This window comes from Pteropus alecto, unplaced genomic scaffold, assembly GCF_000325575.1.
Source record: "Pteropus alecto unplaced genomic scaffold, ASM32557v1 scaffold14, whole genome shotgun sequence".
Taxonomy (NCBI): domain Eukaryota; kingdom Metazoa; phylum Chordata; class Mammalia; order Chiroptera; family Pteropodidae; genus Pteropus; species Pteropus alecto.
In genome coordinates this window covers 6,964,294-6,988,498 of record NW_006436810.1, presented here as the reverse complement: position 1 = coordinate 6,988,498, position 24,205 = coordinate 6,964,294, and the positions used below count along the sequence as shown (strand labels likewise).

The following is a 24,205-nucleotide window of genomic DNA, read 5'->3' as shown; positions in this document are numbered from 1 at the left end:
TGTAGGAAAACACTCTAAGCAAATGCAATGATTATTTGGAAGATAAAGAACCAGGAACCCAGAATACCCGATATGGCTCTAAACTTCTAGAAGACTTGGTGTCTCATGCTGATTTGACTCGCTGGTGAGCGTAAAGGTGGAGAGAAGAAAATGCTGAACCCAGGGTTCTCTCCATCTTGATTTTTCTTTCCAAACATTCAGAAATGTGATATTTTACTTTGATGGTATTAAATACTAAAAAAAAAAATGCTAAAGCAACAGAACAATCTCCCATTTTGAGGCCTCAGTTAAATGTCGTTGCTGAAAAAGCTGACATAATCTTAGATCATAGCGTTTCATTTTGGGTCAAGAATCCGAAGTAGCCAATTCCTAATACCACACCCTGTGTGCATACCCTAAATCCTGTGATTTGACCTTAAAATGCAGGGCTCTATAACCCATCGATAGGAGGCTAAACCAACCTCCTACGGATGACTGGCAATGGTGGATTCTGTTAACTGTAGGCTCCCCCTCAAGCTGACAATTAGAAGCATGTGGCAGGTCCCTGGAACTCAGTCAACCTCATTGAGGTCAGGGTAACAAGAGGGCTTGGCGCCCGCCCTTCTCCCTCTCCTGGATTAATTAAAAAGCATGAGGAAAAGAACAACTAATTAGGAAGGTGCATGAGCATTACCTCATTGAATTCCTTCAACAGATTCTAGTATATGCCCCCCATTTCACACATGTGGAAACTGAGGTTCCTCGAGGCCAAAACCTGACCAAGGGCAGAGTTAGAAACCAAGGCAGGTGTGACAGGGGGGTTTCTAAACCTGCTTTCTTTCTGCCACGCCCCCCGCAGAACCTTCTATGGGGTAGCAGGGGTGCAGAGAGAGCTCTTGAAACTCGTCATTTGAGAAGCGAGGGGTTCTCAGACTTTGGGGGAGTCTGCGGAAGCCGAAGTATGACTGCTCCCCATCATGTGGAGTAATGGGGACCGCTGGGCGGGGAGCCGGCTCCTGATCTGGGAAGGAGGCTGCTTGCACAGGGACCTATAAACCTTCTCAACTTTTCCGTTATGTCAACTCCATACAAACACGTTTTTTGTTGTTTTTCTTGTTGTTTTTGTTGGTTTTTTGTTGTTGTTGTCGGTGTTCCTGTTGTTTTTGTTTTTTGCCCGAAGATACAAACAGAATCTGATCAAATCATTACTATGCCTTCCACATTGGACAGATTTCCTGAAGCCGCTTTATCACCTATTCATAATTCTTCTAGTCCATTTACTGAAATTTTGTTTTATTTTTATTCCCTTAGTTGGGGTAAAGGAAGGACGTAAAGGGGCTCTTGCAAAAACCCTTTCACGTGTTCTAGAGGTACTTGTATGACAAGGCGATTCTTGTTTCTGGGTGTGTGCGGGTGTGTGTGTGTTCTCTTCGCCTTGCCATATGGGCATGTGGAAATGAATGAAGGTAATACTCTTGATTTTTAACTAAAACACAACACAGTGTGACTCATTGCAATCCAGCCTCTCACTACACCGTGCCGGGTTATCTATTTCTGACTCAGATACACGCTGCCATGTTTAAATCAGCTGTGTTGCATACTCACTCCCCTGGCTGCAGTTTATATAAATCGTTTACCTCGGCGATGCCGGGGAGGCTCTGAGTCATCTGTGTAGCTGCGACACTGAAAACAGACACTGTGATCACGGAATTGTGCCTTAGAGGATTGCTGTAGTAAAACCCAAGCTCTGCTCTGACCTAGTCGTCCAGTAGCACAAAAACACACGGGATAATTGTGCCCAAGAAATAAAGCAGCGTTTTCAGGGCCCTCGCCTTAACACACTGATGGTCAACACAGACCGAATTGTGAAGAGCAGAGACCCAGCCTCACGCTGGCAGTTAGAAGCTGCTGGGAGTTCACTGGACTCTGACACTGCAGGAATTATTTTCCAATGTCATACCCATCTAAATCACGTCTCGCAAGGGCTCTTCGTTTATTAAAATGCCTACTTTCCCCTCTGCTCAGGGCTCCTGACCGTGAGAGATGGGCCAGGCCACCCGCCCATCGGATTCCGTTTCTTTGTTCGCTCCTCTCCATCTCTCTCAAAGGCAGACTCCCGTAAGTGGCCGAATGCGTGCCATGTGCTGGGGACGCCCTGTGGTCTGACGCCCAACCCCTGGCTGCCACGTAGACCGTTCCAGCCAGAGGAAGGACCAGGCCCAGCAGCGTGAGGAACCTGCAGGGAGAAGAAGCAAATGAGAAGATGCCGAGACTTTCCATCACACTGACGCTGCCACAGCGGTAAGATGCGGAGGGAACAGTCTAGCAAAAACAAAACCACTCAAGCTCCCTGCTGGAAGGCAGGTAAAACTTCAACGCTTTTAAGAGTTGGAAGTAGCTTTCTGAGGATAAAAAAATTACAAAGAAAATGATTAATGGATTTCACCGAACTCATTATAATTGTTAAAAAAAAAAAATCATAAACAAACAAACAAAAAGCAACCAAAACACTGAGGCAGATATTTGCAGCTGATATGGCTCAAGATTCATATCCTTTATCTTTACAATGAACTTTAAAAATTCTTAAGAACCCAACCAGCACACACATAGACGAGGGAGGGAAGAGGATGAATAGCAGATAAATAAACGTTAGGGGAAAAACCTTCATGACCAGTTTTTTAAAATGTAAATTAAACCAATTTATATATTTATTAAATTGGTACTCGTTCTTAGAAAGGGAGCTTTGGATGCCAGTGACAGGGTGATGAAAAAGACATGGATGTCTCCTCCCGGGGGCAGTTTAAATGAGGTTTTCAGGAAAGCACCTTATCAAATGATGTGAACTATGGGCCAGCAATTCTGCTTCTGGCAATGCAAGATGCCAACCAGAAGTACCAGGCAATACTGCTGGGTATTTGTGTGAGAAGCGATGTCTCAGTTAAGAGAAATTGATCTTCAGGGCTCACATGATAGGAAAAGGAATATTTTGGGACAAGATACACTTCTTAGTGACCCTGAAACCTAATGACATTTGGGTGTGGCCAGCCTTCCTCTTGAATTCTTTTGAATCTTCTTGTCTAAGGTAAATGGTGATCTCCCTGTACATAGACAGCACTGGCTGGACAACATTCAACGGCAGAAAATGAAACAGCTCAGTGTAGCCGGTGAGTGGAAGTTGAGAAAACAGCCCCATTACACACACGCTAACCAGGTAGCTCAGGTGCCCGTACTCACAGACACACGGCAGCAAACGCGTCCAGGGGAAACAGTCCAGTAGCACATCTGGCCATGCCCCCACCAGATGGGGAGGAAGAATTCATCGTAAAGAGAGACAGAGAAGGAGCCAAAAATGAAGCATTTCTGAATCTTAAAATATCTACCGAGAGAAAAAAAAAAAAAAAGAATTGTATTAATAATACTTTACTTGGCAATAAATATTTTTCCAAGATTTTTCATATCTCTTATTTCAAAACAAAATCTTGACATTAGAAAGGGCAGCTGGCTCTTAACACATCTGATTTAAAGAGAAGGAAAATAGGGCACAAAGGTGCTGAAACTCACAGAACTAGGAACTTTTAGTGCAGCTGGAGGTGACCCACAGGTCACCTGCCCAGACTCTGGCCTCTTTCCCAGCATACAGTGCAGAAAATGACAGTCCTGAAAAGGCACCATTGCCAGCTCAAATCTATTTGTGAACAGGTCCCCACAAGAGAGATACATGCAATATGAGAAAGAACAATATGAAGGATGCCCACAAGGTGGTTGAAAGGTGCTGTCTGAAATTGAAGCTAAGGAGCACAACTTAGGACACAGCTAATTAGTCACAGCAAGAAAGACATGAAAGATGTCAGTGGTAAGACTAGGGTAGTAGTCTTAGGTTTTAGCGTGACTCAGAATTACCTGGAGGGCTCGGTGAATAGATTCTTCCTGCCTCTCCTCCCTACAAGCTTCTGATCCAGTAGGTCTGGGGTGGGACCTGGGAATCTGCATTTCTAACAAGTTCCCAGGTGCCCTTGCTGCTAATCAGAGTGCACTCTTTGAGAACCACAGGACTAGGGGACATCCAAATCCTCCTCAAAGAATGGGGGACATGGCATGGTTTAACAAAACAGCCATGCCAATTATAAATAACAAAATATGCTGCTGTTTATTAAGTGCCCATTAGATATGAGACGTGTTTGGTCATTATTTCCAATCCATCAACGACCCTACAAGGAGCTATTATTCACTTGTCTTACAGACAAGGACAATTCTCCTCAGATCAGTATGTAAACCTAAGCATAGCGGTTAAGAATGCAGGTCCTGCAGTGTGGGAGCCTGCGGCCGCCCCTTACTGTATCACCATGGGCAAGTTACTCCATCTTTCTATGCCTCGGTTTTCCCTTGGCAAATGGAGATGACAGTACCTACCGCACAGGGTTGTTGTGAGAGCTAAATGTAGCAATGACTGTAAAGCACTTAGAAAGTACCTGGCACGTAGTAAGAGGTCAATAAATGCTCGTCATCTTCATTGTTATTGCTGCTAAGTGGCAGGGCCGGGACTCGTCCCAGGGCTGTGGGAACTTGAAGGATGTAGTAGGATGTGGTCTTTTGATGTCCTCGCGCTACCTCATCCCGCCACACTGCATTGCCTAGACTTGCATACAGGAGGCTTGTGTCTGAACCAGCTTGCTCTGTGACCCTGGGCAAGTCACCTCACCTCTCTGGGTCTCATTTCCTCATCGGCGTAATGAGGGAGGGTGGGTTGGACACACTGTAGTCTAATGTCCTTTTCACTTCCAACACCCACTGTTCCCATGAGTGTGACTGAAGTGTTTCTGGATGTCCAATTAGGCCACTAAAAGATTAACAATATATGATTGTTAATATATGAGTGATTCTGAACTGTGACCTGTTAAGGGTAAGACAAGAGGATAAGGAGGAGTTGTCTGCGTGTCCTCAGCACTGGCCAAGAGTGAGGGTGCACCGTCCAAGAGGTCCCCACAGGGGACATGGCAGCAGAATTCCTCATTATCCAATTCCACTTGCTCCGAACTGATGCTCCCCGAGCTCCTTCCTGGTAGTATGTGAATTTCCCAAATAAAACTCTTCCACTGAAAAAGAAGTGCACTGACCAGCTGACCTGTCTGTTGTTCCCTTTGGAAGTTCTAGCTCTAATTTTAAAGGAATCGATTTGCTTTTTGTTGTGTTAATCAACTCCCCATTCATGAGCCTCTGGGCCCTGTGAATCAGGCCTCTAGCTTCATGACCCTGGATAAACTGAGAAAATCAACTTCCTGGGCCTACGAAGCAAAGCTGTGACCCTGTAGTGACCTTCTGCAGTCACCCCGCGAGGCCACAGCAGCCAGGACCTTCCTCTGTCCCCTTTCACCGCACAGCACATCTTGGAGGCCATAGGGAAATCAAAGATCTAGGTGTAAAAACTTTGGAGTTTATCTACATTGTTGAAAAACCATTTTTTAAAATTTCACTTAGAGCCCTACAAGCAACAAAGTGTGTAAGACAAGAGAATGAGGAATAAAAAGATAAAGTCTACCTCTGGGCTTCCACGTCAAATTTCCTTCGCCTTCCATTTGCTTTTAAAAGGGTATTTTTTGTTAGATCCGAATCTCCCTTCCGAAAAAGCTCAGGCGTAACAGCAGCTGAAAAGCGGGCGGGGCGCCCATTGTCTCCAACGACGTCTCCCCATCTAACTCATAGAGGAGCCGCCTCACAGGCCCCAAAGCCCATGAAAGCAGGCGACAGCAGACCTCGCCTCAGTTACCATGGGAATTCCTCCAGCAGTTTGCCTGAGGACGAAACCCCAAGCATTGAGCAATGGGGTCCAGGCTCTGAAGGACACAGGAAACCCGGGTCCTCACTGCTGAGTGGGCAAACCTGGAGGACAAGTTAACACGGCGCCCTACCCCTCAGGGAGTCCGAGCTAGATACGCACAAAATGCCGTCCCTGGCTCTGCCCGGCTCCATCACCATACCCACTCTGGAGTGTGGCAGTGACTTTTAAATCTCTATATAGCTCTAGCCCAGCCAAGAAGCCAGAACAATGCTGGAAGAGAGAGAGGGAGGGAGTGTGTGTGTTTGGGGGGAGGGGGAGGTGTTGGAGAGGTACTGGAAAGGGCACACGCAGGCCCATCTCTTACATTTCCTCCTGGGGCAGGAGCACCTGGGGGCGCCCACAGGATCCCACCCCAACCCCCAGCTCCTGGCTTAGCACTTTTCTCTTTCCACTCTGTTCCTACATCACCAAGCACCTTACAGGCACGAGTGCGGACAACCTATGCTGTACCCCTTAACCTTACCCACTGCAGTCACTCCTTAGAGGGGGACTGGGAGCCAGCTGGGCAGGGAATTCTCGGGTCCTCGTCACTCAGAATGTGACTGGAAGGGAGGGGCAGGCTCCAGGTGAGTGTGTCCTCCTGGCGCTATGACCTCTCTTTCGATAGGGGGGACATCCAGAGGAAGGCCAGAGGAGGGGCCCCTAAAGTGTGGAGCCCAGGACAGAGCCCTTCTTGCCTAGGTCTGAGGGCTGCCCTGCAGACACCCCCTTCCCTCAAAGCACTCGCCATCCCCTCATGTTGATCACAAGACTGTGGGGACCCTAAGGGTCAGGAAGGGAAGAGCATGAGTAGAACAGACTTGAACCCGAGAGGATCCAAAATCAAGTTCAGGGATTTTGAAAAGAGAATGTTATGGCTTGAACTGCGTCTTCCCTCCCCAACCCCCATTCATATGCTGAAGACCTGAACCCCACCCTCAGTACCTCAGCATGTGACTGCACCTGGAGGTAAGGCCTTTAGAGAGGTGATTAAGTCAAAATGAGGCCACGGAAGTGTGCCCTAAATCAATCCAACTAGTATCCTTAAAGGAAGAGGAAATTTAGACACGGACGTGAGAGCATGCACAGGAAGGACCACGTAAGCCGCCACCATCTGCAAGCCAAGAAGAAAGTCCTCACGAGAGGCCAACCCTGCTGACACCTTGACCTTGGATTTCCAGAAATGCAAGCAATAGATTTCTTTTGTTTAAGCCCCCCAGGCGGTGGTATTTTTGTAAAGGCAGCCCTGGAAATCTAACGTAGGGACTCACCAAATCAGTGGGCAGCACTTGGTATGGGAATCAGGCCAAGACACTCAGAATAGGTCTCCCTATGAACAGCTGGTGTGCTGGACTTGTCCAGCCTCATCCAATCACAAAGTTAACATCCTCAGGTCCCAGCAGCTCCAAGGAGAAGCACCTACATCCAGCTCTGAATCCTGCCGTGGTAAAGAAAACCAGCTGGGAGCCCATGCACGTTCAATCACCTTAAGTATCTACACTGTGCTGGATTCTGGGTCTACACAGCAGAATATGAAAAGTTCATTTGAACCTGTTATTTGTTCTCTTTCCCACCAACATCTTGCCATGCCCTCACTTCCTTCGCTAACACAGGCCAGCTCAAGCTCTCGCTATAAACTCCCCCTTCACCCTCTCCAACGTGGCTTCTTTCCCCGCATCCCAAAGCTCTTCTACATGTCTGTCTGTCCCCAGCACTCAGTGTGAGATGGAGCGTGTACTTCCTGACAGTGCTTCCCAGCAGCTTTAGGCACACACACTTCTTACCAAATTGCAGGTTTCCTAAGATGAGGAAGCCGCAGCTGTTTTGATTGTCCCCTAGCACGTACATGTGATACGTATAAAAGTGCTTAATAAATATTTTCTGAATTAAACTGAGAACAGAAAATAGTGTTCTGTGAAATGTTTTCGATTCTTTTTGAGTCCTTAATGGGAAGGCACTTCTGTGGGTGATTCAAGGAGTTATTATTAGAAGAGCTCCATTTTCTCAATCAGTGCACAGGGACCACGAGAGAGAGCAGCTGGGGGGAGAAATCATCCCTCGAAATTCTGACACCATTGTTCTACTACGGAGGCCTCATCATTCAAATTGTAATTGGCATAGCAAGATGAAATTAGCCTAATAGAGCATAGGAGAGTAGACAGTTTATAGCATACTGTAAGAGACTGTTAAACACTGATTGTAGGCAGCTCAGTACTCATTGCTTTGGGCCCTGCAAATGGAGACAGTGTGATCAACATATAATGTTCTACAATTTCCATCAGGACAGGAGACAGACTGAGAGTTCCTAAAAATGGAAATAAGCAGCCTTTCAAAGTTGAGTATGAATATTGTTTGCTAACTCAGGGTTAACAGACCCTTAAACCAAAGCCCCTTCTTTTTCAGCTCTGTGCTGTCCCTGTGACCCGATAAAATCTTCTGCCTCATAATTAAACGTCAGTCAGATTTGTCTGATGTTTGTCAAGCATGTTGTAAGCACAGGACCCTGGGCTAAGTGCCCGAATCGCCACCCTCCCAACTCCCTGTTGTGTTTAAGGGGCCTCAGATAATCTAGCCAAATTAGGAAACTAAGTATTAGGTAGTTTTCTGGATTGAATTGTGTCCCCCCAGAAAGCTTCAAGCCCCAGAACTATGACTGTGACCTTACTCGGAAATAGGGTCTTTGCAGATACAATCAACTTTAGATGAAGTCACACTAGGTTAGGGTGGACCCTAAATCCAGTATGGCTGTGTCCTTATACAAAGAGGGAAATGTGGACGCAGAGAGGCACACAGAGCAGAACACGTCACATAACAATGGAGGCTGAGACTGGAGTGATGCATCTTTACCACCCAGGTTATGGTACAGGATCCTGACGGGGAGAATATGCCACCCCAAACCGCCTTAAAGAATTGAGATAGGGGGCCTGGCTCAGAGAAAGAGCTATTACCGGACATACTTTTATTTGAATACCTTATCTGTTTGGTAAGGAAAACACCCACCAAACACCTGCTCTCCTTATTGTCCTGTGAATTACCCTCCTCCGCTTTGAAGCCCCAGGCCTCTATCTCTTTCCTTAGCTCAGGATGGCATATAGGCCTCAACTGCCTGACTTACCCTTGAGTCTCATATTTTTATGGGGCTTCCATATATACAAAATTAAAAATTTGTTTTTCCCCATTAATCTGTCTTATATCAATGATTAGATCAGCCAAAGAACCTAGAAGGGTAGAAGGAAAAATTTTCCATCCCAATGATCCCTAGGGAATGGGACACAATAAGTGACCCTGAAATGTGCAGATATGAGTTGTTAGGATCTATAACTGGGTTTGCAATCATCACACCCAAATTTCATCTAGAATCTTGACCCTTTGGTGTTACATATTTTCATTCTCAGGAACCCATGCAAAGTCTGTTGGCTGAAATTTTATAACATCCTACGGCAACCATAATGTGCAGTTTGGGGCAATATGTTCTCTGCTGTCCAGAATCGTTTCCCCTTTCTCTGCAACACTGGGTGCATTTCTTCTTGGCTTATCTGCTCCACTGTCCGTCTGCCAATGCCCCGCCTTCCTGCTCTACACGAGTAAAGTCTGCACAAACGACCAGTGCCTCCTGTGATTGCTGAGTCGGTTGCCCCCACATCAGCAGAGGAAATATTGGCAACTCCATCAAAAAGCTTTAAGGAATAGCTGACAAATCCTTTCCAGATGGGACCTTTTTCATAGGCAAAGACACTCCCAGTTCTATCTGCTGCCTCTGTGCAGAAGCTGGAGAAACACCTTGACAGTGAAGACTGAAGACCACAAACACACCCACCAAGTCAGCTCTGCTCACCCTAATCAGGGCCCTTCCTTTTCCCAGTTTCTCAGAGAATCATCAAAATATCTTTGTAAAAAGAGAACAAATTAGTGGTCACCTCCGGGGAGGGGGCTGGAAGATGGGTGAAAAAGGTGAAAGAGATGAAGAAGTCCAAATTGGCAGTTATTTAAAATAGTCACAGGGATGTAAAGTACAGCATAGAGACTACAGTCAATAATATTGTGATAACTGTGTATGGTGTCAGATGGGTACCAGACTTAGCGGGATGATCACTTCATAAATTCTATAAATGTATAATCGCTACGTTATACATCTGAAACTAATATAATATTGTATGCCAACTGTAATCGAAAAATAAGTAAATAAATATATTTGATAATGGTTTCTAACTTTACATTTTATTCCAATGTCAACTCCGATTTATAAGCTTAGCATTAAAAAATTGGTTAATTTGTAAAATCTTTTAATAAGGAACATTAACTTAGACTTAGGGACTCATTGATTCGCTTGAAATGCTAATTTAATAATAACCGCACATTTATCTTTGCCGCTAGGATATTCATGACTTATGTAACAAGAATTGAAATTGAAATTTGATTTGTAACAATTGGTCTTCTTAACATTACATAAAATATTTGGTTAGATAAATAGGTAATATACCAGCAGCTATAGCGATAATCACAAATTCAGAGGGCAATTTAAGGTTATTGAAAACTAATTGTAATATCGACATTTAAAAGAGGACTTTTAAGAACGTGTATGATATCATGACATAATAAGAAATATATATTTGGTCTTCATCCCCAGTTCCTGCATCAGAGATGCTAAAGGCCTTGGAATTTCCTGAGTGCTAGGCATGAGAGGGACATCTGTTTTTTATTCATAATAAGCCCCTTTCAACCATTCTTGAGTTTATGCTAATGAGGTGACTCTAGGAGGATGGGGGCTCGTTTCCAAAACAACCAATCATGTGATTAGAGGGTTGGAACGTTCAGCGCCATCCTTGACCTCTGGGGAGGAAAGAGGGGCTGGGGTTTGAGTCAGTCACCAATGGCCAGTGATTCAATCAATCATGTCTACATTATAGAAACTCCATAAAACCCCTAAACAAAGAAATTCTAAGAGCTTCTGGGCTGGTGAACACATTGGCATGCTGGGAGGAGTGGTCCACACTAAGAGGCACGCGTGCTCTGTGCCCCTTCCCACATACTTTGCCCTATGCATCTCTTCCCTTTGACTATTCCTGAGTTTTGACCTTTCTAATAAGCCAGTCATGAAAGGTAAAGGATTTCCCTGAGTTCAGTGCTGTTTTAGCAAATTATCAAACATGAAGTGTCATGGGAACCCCTGATCTGCAGCCAAATTTGACACAAGTGTGGGTAACCACAGCACCCACTATTTATGATTGGTGTCTGAAGTAGGGAGCAGTCTTGTGGCGCCGAGCCCTTAATCTGTGGGGTCAGCACTTCCTTCGGGTAGTTCATGTCAGAATTGCATCATGTGAGGAGGAAACCCACACATGTGGTTTGAGAAGTAAGTAGAGAAAGAGTCTTCCTTTTAATGTGTCCTGTTACTTCTTATTTCAATCACCAGAATAAATACAAAAGACAGAAGTTTTAGGCTTTAAAGCTCTTCCTTTGAACATTTTGAAAGATTTAGAGGAAATCAAACCAGTTTCCACACAGAGTAAATTGTGTTCATTCCTCATGGCTAAGGTCAGATACGCCTGAAAGGCTGCAGAGTTACATCCGGACTGAATTTCACGTCCACCCCCGTCTGTACAGAGCAAGAGGCCGGAAGTATGGGGAGATTAAGTGACTTGCCCAGGATCACAGAGTTGGGAGGTGACAATCAGGACCAAATGCTGGGCCCTAATCCATTACAACACACTGGCCTCACGCACGCCTGGCTCAGCATGGCTTCTGGATTTAGCAGCTGACAGATCCCCACACATGGACCACAGCAGAGGACACGCACAGCATAGAAACCGGATACCACTCACCTCCTTTCTTCAGGCCCAACCAGACAGGCGAGTGTGAGGGGAGATTGTTTAAGTTTAAACTTTTATTTGAGATTCAGCTCCTCACTGCTTTTCTCCTCCTTCCTACCTACTCCCTTCCTATTCCGCCACCTCCGCCCCCCAGCTCCCCAAACTCCATTACTCTAGTGTTATTGAATTTATCAGGATGAAAGTTGGGTTCAGTCCTAAAAGAACAGCCTTTCTTGGCTCCAAGGGGTTGGGGTTTTTCAAACTTTATGCTGAGACAAATTGTTTCCCTGGACCTACCCAGCTGAGACATCACAGTCACATCCTCTTCGGCACACGAATCAGGGACACACACACCCACACTGTAGTCGGTTCCATCCTGGGAAACACAATGTCACACGTTCCCTTAATGTTAGTGTTCATGGAATATCTGCACGATCATTTCTAAGTAAGGTTGCTGCTGCATTACCCATCAATGAAGCACACTGGGAGAGGGAACAGAAAGGTATGAAAAGAAGGAAAGTTTGCTGACTTCTTTGGAGATGGCTTCTCCATAACAGAGCAGTTCAAGTGAATTCACAGTGCTTCAGATGCACCTATATTTAAATGAAAATATGTTCCAAGGCTTAATGTAGCCTATGGCCACGCCCCCCTGAACGTGTCCAATCTCGTCTGATCTCGGTCGGGCCTGGTTAGTACTTGGATGGGAGACCACCTTGGAATACCAGGTGCTGTAGGCATTTTAAAAAAAAATTTTTTTTTTAATAAAAATAAATAAATGAATAAAAAAGCAGCCACCAGTGTGGGATAGTCTGCCCAAGTGCATCTCTCTCCTATATTAACAGTTAACACTTCTACAATTTTCAATGAAATTGCCAAGTTGTCATTATTTCATAGCAAGACACAATGTATCAAGTAAAGATTTTATTAACAAATCAAGCCGATAATTAGAATGCCTATCCCAATAAAGCAAAGATCAAATTATAAACAAAAAATTTCTGGGATGCTTCTAAACATATAACTTACGTGATTGTGTAGACCTGACCTTTTGCTCTGATACCAAGTCATTAATCTGCTTTGAAAATAGGATATGACATTTGCACACACTGATTAAACCCTCAAGCAATCATCATAACTTTCAGCAAGACAAATGGAGCTGGGTGATAATCTTCCTATCTCCAATGGTTAACTGTTCTAAGACTATTTTAGAGCATCAATATTAGAGAGTTTGGATTTCTTATTGTTACTTTATACTATTGTTATTACCAAACCAGTAATATGTGCTTTTAGTGCTGTGTGACATGCATAAAGTCTATCTTTATATGTAGTCGAAGGCTGTGATATTCTAGTTCTTTTTCCCCCCAGCAGTAAAAGAATTAACTTGCTTTGAAGATACTGAGCCCTGTGACCTCAGTGATATATTCATAAAAGTCCCAGCCTTTCTGCTAGGATAATCTCAAATACACATTTTGGGGCTCTGTTTCTGGGAAAGGATTACAAGTAACGGAAAGCCCATCCTCCCTTTGGTATTCCGAAAACTGATGGTGAGTCAGGAGTTAATGCCTAGGGACGTAGACTGGGACTTGACCTTGACCCACTAAGGTCCTCCAGCGGTATTTCCCCACATAATATGGTAAGAGGAACATCTGTAGGCTTATGTGTTTTATGGACAACTGCCTCCTATAATGTCCCATGCTCAGAACACACTAGCTAATTTCTGCCAACTGCTTAAAATTTAGTTTTAACTTTTTGCAAAACATCTTAATAGTTTTTTTTTAATTAAGAAAAGCAATCAGTGAAGTTGTAATGGATTCTACATCATGAGGTCCACTGGTCCTTCGAGAGCATGTGTTCAGGTTCCCCGTGCTCACCTGCAGGAGATGAATCTTGCAGTACTGTCCTTGGAAGCTCCACGAGGGAGTGTGGGTGGAGAGGCACTCACTGTAAGAACCCAGCCTGTCCACGTTTCCACCGAGAATATTGCTCCCAAGTTTCCCGACAGAGTCGTACACTGAATTTCAAAGCAAAAGAAGTGGGCAAAGTTAGCTTCCTTGAGTCACTTTTAAACGAATTTACAGGCACTCAAGCTTAAATGATCGAAGAAAGGAGAGAGACTGATATATCAGATGCCACTCTTTGAGCCTGCATTTTGCATCTACGATCCCTCTCATCGCTGAAGGAGAACAGTGAGGTGTGCTCTCATGTTGGTGACGTGGTCTGTTGCTAAAACATAAAATAAAATAAAGTAAGACAATACAATACAATGTAAAGGATCGAATTATTTTAAAAAATAAATGCTTCTGGAGAGTAAAAATATGAAACTAAAATTTGGTAGCTTTTCTCCCCCCGCACCTGACTCCCAACCCCCCATTACGGCCAAGAGAAAATATTCATGTCTTTAAAATTCTTGTATCCAATTTTGTGGAACCTTATTTTGGAGAGAGTTAAATTTTTTATTTTAAACAGGAGCAGAAGAGTTCGATAATCAAGTCCCACGGTTAATGGCCCTCTTAGCACTGGTCCTGCAAAGCCCTCTTATGTTGTGCTCATCTATGTCCTTCCTTCATTTAAGATCATTCCTCTTCTTTCATCTTTCCTCATCTCCCCTTTTCTCTCTGCCTCCCTCAAATTCCTCCCTTCCCCACAGATCCTTTCATTTGTAGGTGTTCTTGTTTTGGGTAACTGTATTTTTAATTTATACAAAGGACTTTATACCTTAGATCTCCTGCTTCTACATGTCACTCAGTGCTACATTTGTACTATTTATGGTGTTTACTGTGCTCATCTAGTCCAGAGCTTCTAACTGCTCTATAATTATTCATGACCATCTTAGGCTTAGCTATTTCCCAGGTGATGGGCACATAAATGGCCTCCCACACACAGAAACTCATGGAGACAAACTCCTCATATGTGTCCCCATATAGACCTATGTGAGGATTTAACTCAGATATACACTCCTATGAGTGGGAATTGCTGGATCATAAGGTCCACAAATACTGCATAAATCCCACCAGATTGTGCTCCAAAGGGATGCTGGTTCCTACCTCTTCTTTGCATTGTATATGCAAAGCTTTCTCATTTTTGATAGTTAATGGATGTAAAGTGATATCCAATAGTTGTTTTAATTTTCATATTTTTGCTTGTCAGTCAGTCATCTAAGTTCTCTGTAAACATTTAAGTTTTATGTTTGTATCCTTTGCCTATTTCTTAATGGATTTTCTTTTATTTGATTTTCAAGAGCTCCTTATTATTCTATATATTGGTCCTTGTCTACCTGAATCACTGCAATCGGTTATCTGTCAGTTCTTTATCTATGGTGTCTTTCATCAGAAAGAAATCCATTCTTTTCAGCCTGCAACTTTTGTTCTAGTTTTTGAACAATCTTAGTTCAGGTCAAGACTGGCTACATCATTTGCAGGGCTAATGCGAAATGAAAATGCCAAGCCTCTTATTTAAAAATTATTAAGAATTTCAAGATGGTGACAGCAAATCCTATTTAAAGCAAGCATAGAACTCCCATTTAAATGTGGAGCCCTATCTGACCGGCCTATGAAGGTGACAGGCCTATGAAGTCCATCTTGGCTCTAATACCAAATCATATGGTTTTTACTATTATAGATTTGTAGTATATTAAGTATCTGCGTTTAGTCTTTTTTATTTTTTTAGTTGAGCCAGTTCGTTGTAGACCGTTAATCATTTATACAAATTTCAGGAAATTTGTATTCAGAAAATTTTTAGAAGTCTCAGAAAATTTCAGAAAAAGTTTATTGAGCTCCTCAAAACATCCAACTAAAATATTGACTGATATTGCTTTAAGTTTATAAATTATATGGGGGTAAATTGACATAAATTTTTGTATTAAGCAATCATTGCATAGTGAATAGCATGCAATTTATTTTTTTTCACTTTGATTAAGTTTATTGGGGCAACATTGGTTAATACAATCATATAACTTTCAGGTGTACATTATCATTTGACATCTGTATATTCTATTGTGTGTTTACCACCCAAAGTCCAGTTTCCTTCAGCCACCATATATTTGATCCCCTTTACCCACTTCACCCTCCCCCTAAACCTTATATTTGACCCCCTTTACTTCGTCTACCTTGGATAGCATGCAATTTACTCAAACTTTCTTTTGCGTCCTTACTTACAATTTTACATTTTTTTTCTTAAAACAGATTATATAGACAATTTCTAGATAGTGTATAGTTGGCTATTTTCCTTGGTGTTTTATTTTTAACTATATTTCCAATTGGATGGTTGCTGGTATGGAATAATATTATTGATTTTTGTAATTTTTTTTTCTGGTGTCTGGCAAAGTTACTGAATTTTCTTATTAGTTCCAAACTCTTATTTCTTCCTCTCTAATCCTTACACTACTTTTTTCCCCCCTTTTTTGTCCTCTCATTACAGAAGCTGATGGGGTCCCTGGAGGCTACTCCCTCTCACTGGGACAGGAAGTCAGGCCTCTCCCAGGATGAGTGTGGAGCGAAGCTCAGCCTTTATCATCGCACGGTGGTCCCCTGAGAGGCTGCGGAATGGCCGCCACCATGGAGACTGTCTGCACTTGACTGCTCCTGAGCCTAGCAGGTCTTTGGCTGTCCCCTCCATCCTGTGAACTGCCCCACAGTCTGCCAATAAACACCTCTGTTTGGTAAGGTTTGCCAGAGTTGGCGTCTGTTGCTTAACCAAAGACTCCTTCCTAATTGGTATCCCCAGTGACCCAGCCATTCAACACCTCAGACTCCACCCCATTGCAAGATGCTGTGGCAGTAACGCTTGTAAAGGCAAAACATTAGACACAAACCATTAAGTTAAACCACATGAAAATTCCATGTTATGGGACAAAAACGGTTTAATGTCGGCGATTTCAAATAGTTTAGCCTCTATCAGGAAAAGGTTAAATGAACTTTGGTACTTTCATATTTTATAATGCTATTTAACAACTAAAATGAGATAGATCTATATTTGCTGCTGAGGAAAATTCTCCAAGACATATTATTACATGAAGAAAAAAAAAGTAAATTTAAGAACAATAAATATATTTTTAAATTTTACAAAATAAAACAATATCTTTCTAGTAGATGGATATACACAAAGAAAATTCTGGAAAGTTCTAGAAGGAGACACATCCATTGATAGTAGCTGTTATCCAGGAAGGGGGCTGAGAATGAATGAGGGAACAAAAAAGACTTGAGCTTTGTCTGTGTTGTTTCGATTCCTTTACAGTGAGAACAGATTCATACATTGCTTAGTAAATATAACATGGTAGCCCCACCTTACACCTGGGGGGTACGTTACCCAGGGGGTGCCCGAAACCGCAGAGAGTATTGAACCCTATGTTTTTTCCTTTCTGTGCATATCTATGATAAAGTTTAATTCATAAATTAGACATAGTACAAGATTAACAACAGTAACTAATAAAATAGAACAATTATAAAAATAAATGTAATACAAATTACGTAAACGTGATCTCTCTCTTAAAATATCTTATTGTACTGTACTCATCTTTTCACTTAAAGGAAGGAAGCACTTCGCGGCTTCTCTGTGATATATCCGAACTGCTACCACTCTTACACTTTGGGGCCATCATTAAGCAAAATCGGGGTGACCTGAACACAAGCACTAATGCTAGGACAGTCGAGCTGATAACGGAGACAGCCACTGCACGACTGCCAGGCGGGAGTGTCTACAGCGTGGAGACGCCCGACGAGGCATGAATCCTGTCCTGGGCTGCGTGAGATTTCGTCACACCACTCAGAATGGCCCGAAATTGAAAACTTATAAACTGTTTATTTCTGGAGCTTTCGAGATAATGTTTTCGAACTGAGGTTGACCACGGGTAACTGGAACCACCGAAAGCAAAACTGAGGATAAGGAGGGGAGTGTCTACAGCGTGGAGACGCCCGACGAGGCATGAATCCTGTCCTGGGCTGCGTGAGATTTCGTCACACCACTCAGAATGGCCCGAAATTGAAAACTTATAAACTGTTTATTTCTGGAGCTTTCGAGATAATGTTTTCGAACTGAGGTTGACCACAGGTAACTGGAACCACAGAAAGCAAAACTGAGGATAAGGAGGGTCTACTGTGGATCAACAATAATGCATCAAACGATCGGAATGCAGCCAGCTCGCTCGTCTACATATTGCCAATGCTACTTTCACAAGACAGGCATCCCTCAGCCATGCTGCAGGCTGGTTCCAGACCACGGAAGTAAGGCAAGCATGGCAAGAAAGTGAGCTGTGATCTTTTCACTTTGGGGTGGGGTGTGGGGACTTGCCTGCAATTTGTAAAAAATGCAACGTCTGTGAAGCACAAGAAAACAAAGCACAATAAAACAAGGTATGCCTGCATGGGAGTGAGCAGTTCCAACAGAGGCTATATGGCCCGCAAAGCCGAAAATATTTAGTCTGGTCCTTTAGAGAAAAACTTTGTAGATCTCTGATCTAGAGCTGTGATTCTCAGCCCTGGGCAGACATTAGGCTCACCTGGAGCATTTTTTTACGATCCAAATGCCCAGGCCCCACCCTCGCACAGAGAGATTTTTATTGGTCATGAGTGGAGCTTGGGCATTAACTGTTTTTCAGAATTTCCCAGGTGATCCTATGTGTAGCCAGGCTTGAGTGCTCTGATCTTTAGGATTAATTCCAGACTGAGCGTGGTTTCAAAGGCCCTTCGTGACCCGACCTGCCTCTCCAGGCTCATCTTCCCACACCCACAGCCATTTCTTCTGCTCCACCGTACGGGACACACCAGGCCTGCACTTGTCTGCACTTTCTGCCTGGAATGTTCCTTCTTCCCATCTGCTTGGCAAGTGCTGAATCATCCTTCAAGCCTTGGCAGGATAGTCTCCCCCAAGAAGCACTGCAGACTCTCACTTAGTGTATCACACCAAAAGGCGTGACTTGTTCACCTGTCTGCCTCCCGTGCGACGGAGGGTTCCTGTCTTCATTCATAGATATCTCCCGGGAGGAGCTCAATAAACATTTACTGAGTCGAAATAAACTGAAAAAATTATGTTTAATTGCCCCAAATCCAGTTCTACCAATGTATTTTGAGGTCCTCCCTTGTGTCAAGGAAAATAACACAGCAATTTAAAAAACTGAATGTGTTTAATTACAAATAGACTAAACGATTTCCAAATTCCTTTCTCCATCATTACCTGAGTATCCCTAACTCTGTAGCTTGAAGTTTAAGGGTCTGAAACTGTGGGTCTGAAGGAGATAGAGATAAGAGAGGTGTCAGTACTGAGTTTGTCTTCACCCTCGGGTAACAGTCTGAAGGATGAATGCAGAGGGATACCCAGTTCCTCACTAGAGAAGATCAAATTCTCATTCTCTTTCCAATTGGTGTTTTGGTGTGTAAACTGGTTTTCTTGGGTTAGATTTATGGTTTTCTAGCTGAGGTTATTTTGTATGCCATGGAAATTTTCAATCGCATTAGCTTCCTTTCTGATTATGAACAAACAGGCAAGTTGCCCTTTTCCTGCTTTGTCCTTTATTAGTTTCTGTCGAGAACCTGAGGTGTCTGGCCATGGGCACCATCCAAGTCAAAATCCACTGTGATTGTCAAGGAAGGGAGGAATAAAAATAATTAATGATCAATCCTACCTGCTACTTCAAATCACACGGCAGTTGTCCCAAGTTTTCATTATCAAAAGATTAAAAACTCTTTTCGATTCTGCTGGACTAATTGGCAGACAATTTTTTTCCTAACATGATAGTAAAGATATACAGATATTAAAATGCAGAGTTGATTAATATCTGAGTTCGAATGGAGAAAAGATCTTGGTCAATGGTCATTAATTTTAAAATATAGATGCACCTATGCCATGAAGTTGAAGGCACCAAAGCCATAAACAAATCCTAAAAGTAATAACCATCTTCAGCATTAATAGCAAATAGTCTGGTCAACTGTTAATCTTGAACTTGGAGAACAAGAATAGCATGTGTATTAGTTTCCTGTGACTGCTATAACAAATTTCTACAAACTTTGTGGCTCAAAAGCACAGAAGTTTATTTTCTCACAGTTCTACAGGCCAGAAGTCCAAAATCAGGATCACTGGATTGAAATCAAGGTATCAGCAGGGCCGCTCTCCTTCTAGAGACTCCAGGGAAGAATTCATTCTGGGCCTCTTACAGCTTCTGGTAGCGCCTGGCATCCCTTAGCTGGTAGCTACATCGCTCTAATTCCTGCCTCTGCAGTCACATCACCTTCTCTGTGTGTCACATTGCCCTCTGCCTCTCTCTTCTGAGGATACATGTGATTGAATTTAGGGCCCACCTGGATAATCTAAGATAATCTCCCCATCTCAAGATCTTAAACGTAATTACATCTGTAAAGTATAACATACAAGGTAACATCCACAGGTCCCAGGAATTCGAATGTGGATATCTTGTTGGGGGGCACGTGTCAGCCTATCACAGGAGGGACATCACGAATCCAGTTAGCCCAGAAATTTCAGTGGAGCCCATGCTGTCACCCTTTCTCTAGGGGAACATTTTCTTGGTTTCAGCATCTTTTCTGTTCCCAGCTCTAGCACGGGCAAAGGGGCTGGCCTTAAGTAAAATGTCCTTCAGACCGGGTGGCTGGGGAAAGAGGCCACATTCTGAGATTGCAAATCAAGTAGATGGTTCTCCGCTGGTGACCGGAGAACAAAGGCTCGGCTGGGGCCAGGGACTGGCCAGCCCCGGGAATGTCTCCTTTGGATGGCCTCCCATAAGCATAAACCACAGGCCTTGGCTTCCAGGAGAAGATGAGACACGCAGACAGGAGACATGAAATCATCATTCCGGAAGATGAGCGATGAGGCCCCAGGGAGTAAGCGATCAGAGCAGGAAGTTCAGCCACCTGGCCACCAGGGTGAGCTGAGGGACTTGGTGGAGGGGCTGGGGGAGAAGGGACCCGAAGGGTTAAGAATGCTTTTATGGAAAAAGTAGCTGCTTGGGGAAGATTTCAAGGATTAGAGGAAACAGGAAATGAAAAGCTTTGCAGGCAGCTTGGGAACCAGAGGCTTCCTCCTCCCCCTCATTCTGTCCCTAAGGAATAAAGTGCAGGAAAATGCAGAAATCATGTGAAAATGCAGAAACCATGGGGCCTCAGTATCTTGAGCACAGTTTTAATTCCATATAAATAGCCTCCCCCGCAAGGCCTCTGTTGCAGACAGTGTCGGATGCGTCTGGCTGGGCTTTACGAAACAGCCACGGGTAGGTCTGCTACTTCTCAAGAAGAATGAGTTCCAGGACGTGAGACTGATGGCTCTTTGTTTTTTGTTATTTTTTGTTTTTTCCCTTGTTTGTTTGTTTTCATCTCATATAATAAACACACGCAGTTTTATTCTAGAGGGTGCGTTTGAGAGGCTAGAATTCTATTTCTTGGGGCTCTCTTCACATATTTCCACAGACTAGACGGTTTAAAACAACAAAAATTTATTGACAGTTCTGGAGACCAGAAGTCCAAAATCAAAGAGTCAGCAGGACTGGTTCCCCTTGGAGGGCCTGAGGGAGACTCTGTCCCATCTCTCTCTCCTACCTTCTGCGGGCGGCTGGCTATCCTTGGCTTTCCTCGATTTGCAGACACATCGCTCTGTCGTTACATGGAGTTCCTGTATGTCTCTATTTTCCTCTTATGAGGACGTCAGTCATTGGATTAGGGCACTCCCTACTCCAGTATGACTTCATCTTAATTTGGCTACATCTACAAAGACCTTAATTTGAAAAGAGGTCATAACCAGAGGCATCAGGGGTTAAGGTTTCAATATATCTGTTTGGAAGACATGGCTCAACCCATAACCCTCTCCTAGCGGGTATTCTGGGATGCTACTAGTTAGCTTGGCAGGCGTGGTTGGGGAAGCTCTGGGCCTAGACCGAAGCAGCGGCTGTGTGCTCAGGGAAGGTACGAGAAGTTTACGGAGAGCTGAGATCCCTGAGTGGTTAAAGTCAGAGAACACAGCGGGTCATGGCAAAAGACCTGCGGAAATATCCAACTGGATGTCCAACAGGACCAAAGGAACGTCACATGGCCTCAGTGTCTCCTTTCAACAGTTTTTGTCCTACATTCTGGTGTTCCACTCTTTCAATTATACACATACATACCCAGTACCTGCAAAACAGGGCATAAACCACGAGCCTTAGCTTCCGGGAGCCCTTCTCCAGGGAAAAGATGGGACAACATATTGAGAAGAGACACAAAATCATTTTTCTAGAACATATATGATAAGGCCAAAAGGAGCAAGCATTAGAATTTTAATAAAAACTCCCGCAGATTTTCAGGCTGAGAAACACGGCCTCCCCACTTCGCAGCTGAGGAAACTTGTTTAGCAAAGTGACTGTGGCTTGGGTGAGGCCAGCCACACAGGTGGTCATTGGCCTAAACAGGACGAGAGCGCCCGCGAGCCAGGATGAGCATGATTTGTATGGCTCCGCATCTTGTCCCTAAAATGTGATTCGTTTACAAGAAAAGTAGGATGAGAAAAGGATCAAATGCCTGGATGCCTGGAGCAACGTGCAGAGAGTCAGGTGGAGAGAGAAAGGGGAGGGGAGAGAAGACCGATCCTCATGGAGGAAGAACATCTTAGACAGGAAACTGTCCCTGAATTAGAAATAGATGACTTTGAAGGAGGAAGCCAGTTAATACCATAGAGGACAAGGAGAGAGAAAATTGAGAAAAAAAGGATTAATCAGGAGGGAGGATGGCAGAAATCTTTTACGGCGCCATTTTCGTATATGATGAGAGACTGAATCTAAATTTCTGTGGATCAAACCAAACCGGAAGCAGAGGAGCCAGACCACTGGCCTGAGGACTTAGGCACTGAAGAGGGGGGTAAAATCAGACAGCGACCCAAGAGGGCGGCAAAATCGAAGCACACGAAAATGATGGATTTTGTCCCCTCTAAGATGCGGCACGTGCATCCAGTTAGAAAGCACGCAGAGAAGGACGGAGACGTGGAACCTCCTCTTGGAGCCATGTTGCTATCCTCTTCTCTCCTGTAACATCTACACCCTTTAATGCATCCTTCCCACAGCCACGTTAAGTCTCCGTAAGTCTCTCTCCTGTTCCAAGACAGCGATGACTCTAGTTCCCTTCTGCAAGGCCGAACATCTCTGCCCGAATTTCAAGGATCCTCTGCCTCAACCTTATTCCGTAGACCCCCGCTCTGCTGAGTATCATCTCTATGCTTTGGATTGGGGGCGGACTTTTATATAACATTTAATTTATTAAAAGGGCATAAGAAGAAAATAAGAAACATCTGTGCTCCCTTCACCCAGCTGAAAAAAATAAAACTTGACCCATCATTTGAAATCTGGTGTGTCACTGGTCGCGTCCCCCCCACTCCAAGGCAACCTCTAACTGAATTTGGAGGTTACTATTCTCAGGCATTCGTTTCCCACAGACATGTCTCCCACCCAGAGCCGTAGAGCGCCTTAATGTGCATTTTAAAAACTTCGTGCACTGTATCTATTATTCTACAACTTTTTTCTTGACGTATTTCTGCGTGTTCCCTCCATGTTAATACACGTAGCTCTGCCTCGCTCCTTTTTGCTGCCCATTTCCCCCCCGTTGTCACACTCATTGCTTATTTTAGGCAGTAACTAAAAGTACAGGCTTGGGAATCAGATGACCTGGGCTCAGATCCTATCTCTGCCACTTATTTCAGGCAAAATACTTTACATCTCTGAGGCTCAGTTTTTCATTTATAAAACGGAGATGATAAAAACAGTCTCCCCACAGGGGAGAGAACCCCTGTACGGGGCTGAGGACAGTGCCTGCCACGAAAACGTGCTCTCTCTCTCTATTGACTCTTGTTATTTTTCTATCCACATGACTGTCAGGAAAACCATGCTGAGAAAAAAGGTCAGAACCAAGTCCTGGGCTCAGAAACCTGAGGCAAATGTCAAAACAAGAATGTCATGTGTTTGCTGATGCTAGATGGTAGAACGAAAATCAGTACAAATAACTGAAGACAGCAGCATTAAACTAAGCAATGGTCATCTATCTTATTTATGTAAATCATGCAAATCTTTCTTGGACCATTCATCTCGGGGACGTTTTTCTTTTAATCAAAAAGATAATAAAATGTTAACATTTTTTTAAAATAAATAAATAAATGAAAAAGAAATGATTTTCAATTTTTCAGATTCTACAGATGAAACATCGTTGGTACATGAATAGAGGACTTTTGAAGGCAAATAAAGGGTTAACAAGGCTGTGACTCATGATTATAATATGTGCCACCATCTGATCACCAGGAATCTGAGCCAGTCATTGTACCTTCTGGAGATTCTTGGCCAGCTTATTTGGCCTGGGTTTGTCAGAATGTTCCCTGTCAATATCACCAAGTGTTGCAGCAAAACAAAATCAATTCCAGCATGGGACGTGAAGGTGGCTATTAAATTCGTTGGATTTATCCTTCCTATCATTTCATTAAATATCAGGACATCTAATCCAGTGCCCAATGGCAATTACTTCAAACTTTGTGCTATTTTGAATTACTCACTATTAGATCAAACTTTCGTTTATCTTTAGGACGTATATTCTACTACTGATTGTTTTCCAACAGAAAATGAATGTGTTCAAAATGGACCTGGAATTGCTATGAT

At 43.6% G+C, this 24,205-nt stretch overlaps 1 protein-coding gene across 1 annotated transcript in view; it reads right to left on the bottom strand.

Annotated features, from left to right (window-relative positions):
- The window catches only part of LOC102885182 (O-acyltransferase like protein), a 55,419-nt gene that overhangs the window by 28,689 nt on the left and 2,525 nt on the right, over positions 1–24,205 (bottom strand). The window contains exons 3-6 of the mRNA XM_015590774.1: positions 13,473–13,612; positions 11,902–11,980; positions 3,214–3,355; positions 1,989–2,215 (exon numbers count right to left, since the gene is read on the bottom strand). Of these exons, the coding sequence (XP_015446260.1) occupies positions 1,989–2,215; positions 3,214–3,355; positions 11,902–11,980; positions 13,473–13,612 (588 nt within the window). The remainder of the gene's footprint in view (positions 1–1,988; positions 2,216–3,213; positions 3,356–11,901; positions 11,981–13,472; positions 13,613–24,205) is intronic.